General features: G+C 39.8%; 1 protein-coding gene across 1 annotated transcript; it reads left to right on the top strand.

Moving 5' to 3' along the window:
• The first annotated feature begins 3,513 nt into the window (after window positions 1-3,513).
• On the top strand, window positions 3,514-5,980 carry LOC146521242 (P2Y purinoceptor 14-like). Its single transcript, XM_085146706.1, has 3 exons — window positions 3,514-3,600; window positions 3,705-3,964; window positions 4,108-5,980. The coding sequence occupies exons 1-3, from the start codon at window positions 3,514-3,516 to the stop codon at window positions 4,754-4,756; spliced, it is 996 nt and encodes a 331-aa protein (XP_085002832.1). The 3' UTR covers window positions 4,757-5,980.
• Window positions 5,981-10,936: the final 4,956 nt, after the last annotated feature.

The raw sequence follows: 10,936 nt of genomic DNA, 5'->3' as shown, positions 1-10,936 counted from the left end.
TAAAAGTTATGTTTGACTTTATGACTTTCTGTGTCGTTTCTGGGATGCTTAGGACTCAAATTGCACTGCTGGAAATAGTTTATTTTGATGCACATGCTGCTTTTTTGCAAATTTGCATTATAATATTTATTTTTGTTTTTCCTGCAGTATATAAAAATTGTTGTATTTCAAAAAAAAAACTATGAAGACACTCAAAATAAATTTCCTGTGGTGGGAAACTATTTTGTGCAACTTTTTTGTATTTACAGTTTTGAGGGATAAGCTTCTTAAATTTCTCTAACTAGAAATATATATGTTAAAAAAACAAAAACGATTTTCAATTTTTTTGTAGTTTATTGCACTTTTTTTTGCAATTTATGTAATTACTATGTACGGAGCCCCACAGGGGAATTGGGAGAAAAAAAAATTAAGACGGACTTTTGCGAGATCTCGCAAAACAAACTCGGGATCTCGCAAAAGTTTTAGCCACATTCTTTGGAGGCCGCTAGCTCGAAGCCGACCGGGAGGTCGAGGCACGATGTGCCGGGAAAGCGGTGTTCCTCCCAGCTGTAGTAGGTCTCGACCTCCCGTTAGCTTGAGATAGTGGGTGTCAGATCTCCGAAACGTCGGAGCACTTTTGCAAATATGTGATGTCTTGTAAACCGAGCCGGTATCTGACGTTTACACAACTACATTCACGCTTCAAAATATCTTAAAAGTGTATTTTGTGACCCAGAAAGAGTAATATTACAACTAAGTAGCTGCCGCCATTGTTGGAATTCAACTTTTGCGAGATCTTGCAAATGTTTTGCGAGATCTCACAAAAGTTTTGCGAGATCCTGAGTTAGTTTTGCGAGATCTCGCAAAAGTCCGTCTTAATTTTTTTTTCTCCCATGTCCCCTGCGGGGCTCCGTAACTATGCACTTAATGCAGACATATTATTAAAATTTGGGCTATAATGGTTGTATTGATGTATAGCAACTTGAAATGCTCCCAAAAATGGCTCCACAACATGTAAAAATATAATATAAGCTCTGCCGGACTTGGTTCTATGGTAGGTCTTAAAGGGTTAAGGGCCATCAGTCAAACAATACTGTTTGGTCTGGGTCTAAGCAGAGCATGTTGTGTGTGATGTCTTCTTTTGCTTTGAGGGCCGTGAACAGTTCACACTAGAGTGCGTTTGGTGTCACATTTTATTTGTAGTGTGAACAACCGGACAAAAAATCGGATTTGATCAAAAAATGGGAATTAAGCATTATGACCTGCAGTGTGAACGTAGCCTTAGACACCTTTATCCAAAACTCACTGGGTGTAGTAAATCAGTAATTAAACTCAGGTAACCCCTGAAGACTACAGCATTGCCACTGCAAGGTGACAAGTAAATTGGTCGACTGCTTGTCCAGTGAGAGCAGCAAACTCCAGGAAAGACCAATGAATGAATCAATGAGCACCGGAGACCAGTTCAATTATAGCAGAGAGAGGAACCACCAGTAATCAACCTGCAATGTAGTACCTAACACCAGTGCAACAGAACGAGGAAGAGATAATATACAGGGTGACACTGTGAGCTGATCGGCTACAGTAGCAAAATAGCAACAGTAACACTGATGCTGTCTATGTGGGTGTGTGTATGTATTGATTTAACTCTCATATAGATCTTCATGAAGACTGACATCTGTGGCACTGACTTTAAATCTCCCCCAAAAGCCAGAGGGGCCTCTGCCACTGCTGTGCCAGCAACATCCTGCAAAATGTGTGTTTTAGTAAAAAAAGACAGATATAAGGATCACAAGGAAGATGAAGATGAGGCTGGTGTGAATGGTTTAGATGGCTGACTGATGCAGTTAAAATAGAAGATAATATCAAACTGGAGTCTAGTGACTCCGTGGTTATGTTTGTGTTTATTAATATTCACAATTTGATCTTGTTTCCTGGTTATTTGTTAACTATTTCCAGTGTTTAGGTGTTCTCTCTGCCTCTTGTGTTTCTTGTGTTGTGTCTAGTGTCCCTGGTTTGATGTTTGTGCTTATTTTACTTTGACAGTCCTGTGCCCTGCATCAGTGTATTGTTTTGCTTCTTCCTGCTCGTGTCTGATTTGTGTCAGCTGTGTCTCCCTCCCATTTCCTCATTTTCCCTTAGTGTGTATTTATTATGTGTGTTTACCTCTGTTCTTCGTCTCCATCTGTGTTTCCTTCATGTTTCATGTCTCATTACTTTGTAGTGTTGTGTAAAGCCAATAATAAAGGCTAGCTTTTTTTTTTAACATACACCTTCACACCATTTTGTGTGTGCTTGGGTCCTCATTCTCATCATGAGGTCGTCTGAGAAAAATGGCATATATCACAACTGATCAGAAAATTGCATGCCTGTATTAGAAACATGTTGGCCCTGTTTAGCAGGGAAGACAAGCAGGAAATAAGTCAGAGTGCCTGTTAGTGGTGTGATCACTGTGTGTTTCCTGATGTGCAGCAATACTGTTAAACCAGATGGGCATAACTACTCAAGCAGCTTTTCTTGCTCACTGAAAACTGCAGAAACAGAGGTGAGTCTTGCTGCTTGATCATCCTTAAATTGTTTGTACTAGTACATATTTCATGCTTAGCTTAAAAGATCACTTTTAGCGACTACTGACACTCGGAATAGAAATACTCTACACAGCTGCATCAGCATTACAAGTGGCCTCTGCCAATGTGCAAAATTGAAATCTAAGATCTAATAAACTAATATTTGGTATTTCCTGAGGAAATCCCAGAGGAGAAACAGCTACTGGTTTCACCTTCCTCTTCTTGGCATGCTTTCTGCTGATCATAAATATTTGGATACAACTTTTGTTTACACTTCTGGGTGAAACACAAATGAAATGCCAGCATGAAACTTTGTCCAACATATGTGACTACTTAACACCTCCTTGCTCCGATCCTGTCACGTATGTGAAAGTGACTGTATCATCTATATACACACGCTTTATATATCATCACACAGACTGTGCAGCAATCCCATGTTACAAGCTCTTGATAAGAAGAACATGTAGTAGACCTGGACATATGCAGACAGGATTATAACCAGTTATATGTTGTTATACATGATACATTGTAATGCTCAGAGTAAAGAATTGTCTTGGTCCATGTTGAAATGATTGTTACGATTAGACTCGTGAGAGGAAGTGATTCATTTTTGCTTCCATAAATATAAACTGTACATGAAAGATGACATCACTAATGATTTCTATACTTGCATGTTAAGCTCTCAACTTTGCTTTTAATGCTGCAAGACTGTAGGGTGCATCATATAGAAAGCAACCTGAGACAACTGTTGTGAACTGAATTTAGTCAAACTGTCAGCAAACTCCCCCAGAAAGCTCCATGTATTAAAATTACTGTCTTAAAAAGAGATGTAGAGCTCAAAACAATATTTAAAATGAGTTTGACTTTGTTTTATTTAACAATAAAATTAGACTATGATGGTAAATCTGTTCAAAGAGAGAATAAAGTGGATTTGTTTTTCAGCTGAAGAAGCATGGCTGACTCAAAAAACATGACTTCATCTTTCAACCAGACCTGTGACCCAGTTGTCCCATCACTCAACACTTTCTTTGTACTGGTCTACAGTCTGGTGTTTCTGGTAAGTTTCTAATCTTCAGTGCTGGGTTAGAAATTGCTTTAAGGTTCTCAAAGTACTGTATGTACCGAAGTGATGTTCTCCCATCCTTTCTGTGTCATATTCAGGTGGGTTTACTCCTCAATGGCTTCATCCTAAGGTTTTACATTGGTCAAGCTCAGCAGCAGGCGTCAAACAGTTTGATGGTCTACCTGAAGAACCTGACAGCTGCTGACTTCCTGCTCTGCCTCTCTCTGCCACTGCGCATCGCCCACTGTGGTAGCAATTCACTCATCATTCGAAGGCTCTACTGCAGCTTTGGAGCTTCTACTGTCTATGTCAACATTTATGCCAGCATCATATTCATGTGTTATATCGCTGCCAACAGGTAAAGGACCTCTACTGATTTCCCACTACAGTTCATGACAGTGTTAATGACTAAAAACCCTGCATTCCTGATCAAGGTGTAGACATCTCATTTTAACTTGATAATGACCTTTGCGAATATGGTACCACTGTGACTGCTTCGTGAAGTTATCTACTGTCTCCTCTGTCTTCTCTCTTCAGGTATCTGAAGATCGTCCATCCTTCAGGAACTCATGTCCTGCAGTCACTGCGAACTGCGCACATCATCTCCATGGTAACCTGGGTTTGTCTTCTGGCTCCATCAATTACATACGCCATCGTCTTTTTCATCACCCAGAAACCTCTGACGTTTACCCCCAGCCACTGTGGGGCCCTCTTTAGTGTATCAATCAGCCTGTTCTTCAAAATCCTCCAAACCATCTGCACCATCATCTTCTTGTTGGTGTCCATATTCCTGGTCTTCTTCTACTACAGCACCTCCCGCAGGGTGTTGCAGGCACAGCAGAGGCAGCTGGCCTCCTCTGAGAAGCTGGTGAAGTCTCGCAGGAACATGTTGGTGCTGGTCAGCATCTTCTGTGTTTGTTTTGTCCCCTTTCACCTGGTTCGACTTCCCTATGCTTTTCTGTGGAACAGCTGCTCTGTTGGTTCAGTAATGTTCTACCTGAAGGAGGCAGCCATCATGGTGTCAGTTTTCAACATCTGTCTGGACCCTCTGGTTTACTTTTTCCTCTGTAAAACTTTTCGAGCTCAGGTGAGAAGGATGTCCAGGAGAGTCGATGATCCAAACGAACAAGCAAACAGACCAGAAGAGTGAGAGCAGCGACAGCAACAAGGCAAACCTTGTAAAGAAAAGAGCTCAGACATCAACTCAACATTTCATGGAGTGTAAGACTTTTCGGGATCAGGTGAGCCAGAGAATAGTATCAGTGGGGACCAGCATCCAACAAACAAACAACAATAGCAAGAGAAGGAAGGAGGAAGTGGACACTGTTACAGCAACAAGTTAAATCAATGAGCTTTAAGGACATTTTATTAAATGTTGATTTACATTTGTTTTGAGAGTCAGATGAGTTCAGTGAAACCAGTGTCAGGGATTCCAGGTCCTGATTAACCACAGGAGTTTGTACTGAGCTCAGCACAAACCCACTCCCACACAGACAACTTCAGTGTTCATGTTGTCTATTCAGCTTTTAGGGTGTTCACATATCCTGCTGATGTAACACAAAATCAAAATATTTTTTCTCATTCAAATTACGTCAATTAAATCGGATCAAATGCACTTTACATCATCATTACTATGTAATAATGCAAAGATGCAGCACAGTTTCATCAGGTCGGAGAAAAGGAACTATTTAATCTGATGGTCTCAAAATCAGAGCAAAAAAAGGTAAAAACATAACAAAAGACCCCGACAGAGGTTAAAAAGAGAAGCTGTTTTAGAGCATTAAAAACAGGTTTAAATAATCCAATCATTTCACATTTTAGACTCAGTTTTTACAGAAATCATCATAAAAATTAAAGCAGATTCATTTTAAATATTACAATTTTTACTTTAATTTTTAATTCTTGTTTCTGTGTGTCATAAATACAATTTTGCAACCACCCAGACTTTTCTGGCATGACTTAATTCTGTTTACACCTCTGGATCCACAGTCAGCCTGAACAATATGGCCGCTGCGCTCACACATTATTCTAACAGCAGCAGCCACCACTGTGACTACACTGAAGAGGACATAAGCTGTGGCCTCTACATGTCTGCCTCCACCCAACCAGATTCACAGTTCAAACTAATAGTCTTGAGTGAGCTCATGATCTAATCAGTCCTCACGGGACAGTTAATATCTGTACAAAACTCTTTAACTTCACTTTATGAGTTACATAGATGGAACAACAGTTTGTTGTTGAACAGTTTCTAATGCATTAGAGCGTCTATTTATATGTTTGTATGATGTGCATGTATAACCACAGCAGCTACTTCCTGCTCCTGCTACAGCAAGATTTCTCATCACAGAGCTAATAATAAAGTGTATCTAGTGTTACAAAGTGTGTGTCTCTTTGGTACCTTGTGCTTTAATATCTGTTGTTATTTATGAACAGGAAAGATGATCATAGAGCTGCAGGAACCTGGTGACACTTACTAACATTTAGTTTTTTTAAATGATGCTTCATGGGGCATCTGTGCTGTATTATCTCAGCCAGGGTTTTATTCACATAAATAAACAAAGCAAAACAAAATTAAACCTCATCTGAAAAATATCAGCTAAAATAAACAGTGGCTGAAGCAGCCCAACACAGAAATGACCAGAAATCACACTGCATGTATCTAATAACATGAGCTGGTGTATTTTAGTGTTGACCATGACTTGACAAGATTTTTTTTCTGTGGATCATATTTAGGCTACTTTGTGGTATCACTCCACTAAATGCTCACGCAAAGAGATCTTTTTAAAAAAGGTGTCCTATCTTTTTCATCATATGATCTGTAACGACGTTCAGTTTGAGCTCAGTGGTTTGAAAGTCTAAGACATCGGAGCGTTATGAAGAAGGCCAGAGTTCTCAGCCTTCCTGTGGTTTGCAGCTTTTTTCCGATTGGCTGCTGTTTAAGTGAAGAACTTTTCGAACTGCTGATTAAAAGTATTTTTAGATTTGGTCTGTAATATCTTTGTGCTTCCACTTTAACACAAAACAAGACATATGCATATGTTACCTTTTGAAAACAATAGTATGTGAGTGTGTGACCGATGCTTATGAAAATCCACATACCCACCCATTCATTGATTTGTTCCTCCAACAATAAACACACACCCAGAAACCAGATGTGAGCTGAGGAGTCGTAGGATGAGTTCTGAAGATAAATGGATCATCTCAGCTAAACTGGCAAAGAGGTTGTCTTGGTTTACTTCCTGCAACCTTGAAAGATCTCTGCTCATCCTCCCTCATTTATAAAACAGTCTGCACCACCTATAGAAACATAGAGAAAACCTGGACTGGAACACTGGTCTGACTGGAGTCAACACTCTACTGAGTAAAAGAGAAAAGAAGAAGAGAAATGGCTTGATGTTTTGTGTTAGGAGAATCTGACAATAAATATAATAAATACATAAATAAATAAATAAATAAAGAATAGATAAAAAAAATAAAATCAAGTCATATTTGTCAGTAGCTGGCTGGTTATGAGAAAAACAACTAATAAACCTAAACATTACATCAAAGTACCACAGGTGCAGCTCAGTGATGTTTCATTTTTAACACTAGGCCTCTGTTTCATAGACAGACTGCTCTACCAAACTGCACACTTCCTGCTGGGTCTCTTTCACAAAGGTTTTAATTTGAAACTGAGGGAGGAAGCAATTTTATTCATGGTACTGTGACATTGTGGGTCAGCTGATATGATTTTTTTTTCTCATAAACTGGGGAAGTCAACATTTAGGACAGAACAAAATGGAGGAATTATTGAGTTTGCGTCCACTACAAAATTTCCTTACATCAATATAAAACTGTCCCCAAAATGACCTTTTTTATGAGTTTAAATATGATCGATCTAATGTGTTTATTAACTTTTCCTCATTCTATCATTTGCATTCATTCAAACAAAACACACAGCCCATGGTTCTGGATTTGGGTTTACAGATCTGCAAGCCAAACGTTGTCTTTGGCTCACTGAAGGAGTCTACCTGTCCAAGCACTGGTGTCCAGTGAGTGGTCTCTAACTGGTCCATCCAGGCCCCAGACCTGAGTACATATATGCAGCATATATTTTGTATATTGTGTTATCATAAAAATAACAAAAATAAACAAAAAACAAGTAGGCATTCATGGAAAAGGGATGAGAACATGTCGGTGTTTGAATGCTACACGTGACAGCTAGACAGCCAGCGAACAAAATAGACGAGATCTCCACACAAGGCTTTTCTTGGTTCTATTGAAGATATTTTTAAGCCTTATCCTCTCTCAACGTTTGTCTTTGCTATTTCGTATTTTAAACTGAAATATACAGAAAGTAAAAAATAAATTGCTGGCTAATACACATCTCAATGACAAACTTAATGATTAGCCTAGCTTAACACGTGTGTTACATTAGCATCGCAGTTCACTCCAGGTAAACACATATAAAAGTTGTTTCTGAACATATTAATACTCACAAAGACGAACGTTTCCCAAGGTACAAGCGTGTAGGGCACTTTTAGTGTATATGAGCTCATTAATACTGCCGAAGCACTTTTCACAGCATTAACGTCGAAAATACGTCAAAGATAGGTTAATGATGATGATACACTGTTCTGGCTCTAGCTTCCCTGCTTAGCCTCTTATGTCCTTGTCTAGTCTCGTGTTTTTTGTATTACTTTTCCCTGGAACATTCTCTCACAGTCTGTTCTCTAAAAGTCCCTGGATGCAATTGACACCCTTTTCTCAACGAGAAGTTTGGGCTTGGTTGAGCCTGAGTGCTGAAGATATCTACCTATTCAGAACCATGGTAACAGGGTTCTGATCGGAGCTGGCTTGGCCCTGACTTATCGAAGAATTAAGGAAGCAGAGCCGGCTGTTCAAACCCCCACAAGGCTGCCCACTGGGATTGAAACGATGGGACGAGCCGTGAGTTTCTCAAAACGGGCTCATTGAGCGCAGCAGGGATAAGATCTTGGAGAGGCTACGCTTGCTGTGAATACTCAGAATAAGACCTCTGAGCAAAAACTGATTACATCTTGGAGAAGCTCACTGCAGTCGTGAGTTCTCAGAATCTGCTCTTTGAGCACAAGAATGACAACATGATGGAGAAGCTCACGGCTCTCCAACGGGAGATTGAGAGATCAATGTTGGACTGTAGATCAGCTTTGAAATTCTCATGAGTTGTTCGCACTAAAGTAGAAACCACCATCACTTCGGCACCAGCTGTGGTCTCAAGGCTGGAGCTGAACAAAAACACCCTGATAACGACTGTGTTTAGACTGTTCCTTCCCATCCCATGCAAGGCCACCTGGGTTGGCTGGAAGACTGTTTACGTAGCCTGGCAGGGCGAAGGACACTGTCTCAGCTGAACTCTGGACACATAAACACACACAGACATATACACATGCAGATGTGCACTCATCCCCCCTCCAAACGCCTTCGACGCTCATTCCCCTCCGATGCTGACGGTGGATCATGGAGACCAGCGCATAGGCTGCAGGCCCTGATGCGAGTTATTTTTTTCTCCTTGTCTTTCCTCTTGTGGTGCATTTTCCAATTTTATACCTCTCTGACCTGTCTTTCCCATGTGATGTTTTTGTGTAATGTATGTATGGTCGGAGGGTAAGATGGCGCCGCCATTGCGATTGCAATTGGTCGGCAGCCTTAACATGAAATTTCTCACTCGTGGGACTAATAAAGGTATTTATCTATCTATGATCAGATCGCTCCCATTTCCGCACATACAATACAAAGATCGCTTGCGATAACAATGTCTCACTCTGAGAAAATTTCGAACCCGCATATTTTAACTGTTTTTAGCATGAATTACTTATAATATATCATAACTTTGAACTTATTTATCACCTTGCTTACGTAACTTAATCAGATTATGCACTAACTACTGACTTTTGACAAAAAGGCATAACAGTCTTTCTTCCTTTCCTCACTCCCAACCAGAGGGAGTGAGGAGAGGAAGCCTCCCTGAGCCTGGTTCAGCCGGAGGTTTCTTCCTGTTAATTTTTTCCTTCCCACTGTTACCAAGTGCTTTTTCAAAAAGGCTTTTGTCTGCATTACTGTTGTGTCATTATCTTACAATATAAAGCGCCTTGAGGTGACTGTATGTCAGGACTGCATGTTTTGTCTGTTTTTGTATGTTTGCATGTTGTGTATGTAAAACCACAGCAACTCCTTCCTCCACCGATTTCCACTGATCTGACGTTTTGACACTTCAGTGACATTTCACAGCACAAAGCTAATAAGAGTGTGTATCGACTGTGACAAAGTGTGAATCTCTTTATACCTTGTAGGTTTTTTTAATACCTCAAGGGAAATTAGAACACTCTAATTCTCTGAACAGTAACAGCAATGCAATAACCTGCAGTGACATCCTGAAAATTGTCTTTTGCAATGACATCTGGACATCATACTTTATTACCAGACTGACAGCATGCCCAAAGTGATCCCTGCCTCTCTCCTATTGCAAAACAAAAGCCAAACTACAAGCCTAGTTGGATAAGTGGTCAGAAAAAATAAGAAAAGGTATGCAAGCCAGTAGATAAATCAAAGATCCACACCCCCCAAAAGTTCAGATCAAATACAGATTTTCATGGAGGTGGAAATACTCTGTGCTGCTGCTTTGCTTCCAGATTGCACGTGTTTAATTTTCCATCTTGTTGAAGAGTTATTGCTATAAGTTATAAGTAAAAGTGCAGACACGTGACTGATCAGAAAAAGATGTGTTTGTTTCCTGTGGATACAAAGCTGTAAACACAAAGAGGAAATGGTTGCATGTTAGAAGTGTGATCACTGTGTGTTTCATGATCTGCAAGAATATCATTAGACTGAGAGGACATACAAACAGCTTTTCCTGCTCACTGAAAACTGCAGAAATACAGGTGAGTCTTGCTAGTTGCTCTGTGCACACAGGTGTTTCTTCCAAAAACTTCACGTACAGTTATCTGAACAGTTGAACTGAAAGCTCTGCTCATATGTTCTGAGGAAAGATGTACAAAACTTTTTAACAGCTGAACTGCAGTATTATAAAAACGTGAATGCTACAGACATAAAATCTGAAACTGAACATTTGATACTTCACACGATAATAATCATAGTTTCACATTTTTGGCATGCTTTGTGAAGCCAAGTACAGCATCTGTGATAAGTAATATCACATGGAAATGTTCAACATTCACTGTTTTCTTTATTTTTCCACCCAACAACATGAATATTTACTTAATGTAAAATACAAATGTTTCCTTGATTTTCAGTGTAAGGCATGAAGATCTGAACCAGTGTGAAACTTGGTGCATTATATGTGACAGCTTAA

Source organism: Neolamprologus multifasciatus, chromosome 3 (assembly GCF_963576455.1).
Source record: "Neolamprologus multifasciatus chromosome 3, fNeoMul1.2, whole genome shotgun sequence".
Lineage (NCBI taxonomy): Eukaryota > Metazoa > Chordata > Actinopteri > Cichliformes > Cichlidae > Neolamprologus > Neolamprologus multifasciatus.
Note: the sequence above shows the minus strand (reverse complement) of the source record. Positions and strands in the feature narration are given on the sequence as shown.

Excerpts from the sequence above, each read along its gene's own strand:
- LOC146521242 (XM_085146706.1), top strand. The coding sequence starts at position 3,514 with ATGACTTCATCTTTCAACCAGACCTGTGACCCAGTTGTCCCATCACTC. Across the intron at positions 3,601-3,704 it reads TCTACAGTCTGGTGTTTCTG|GTGGGTTTACTCCTCAATGG; the intron begins GTAAGTTTCTAA and ends TGTCATATTCAG. Across the intron at positions 3,965-4,107 it reads TGTTATATCGCTGCCAACAG|AAGTTATCTACTGTCTCCTC; the intron begins GTAAAGGACCTC and ends GACTGCTTCGTG.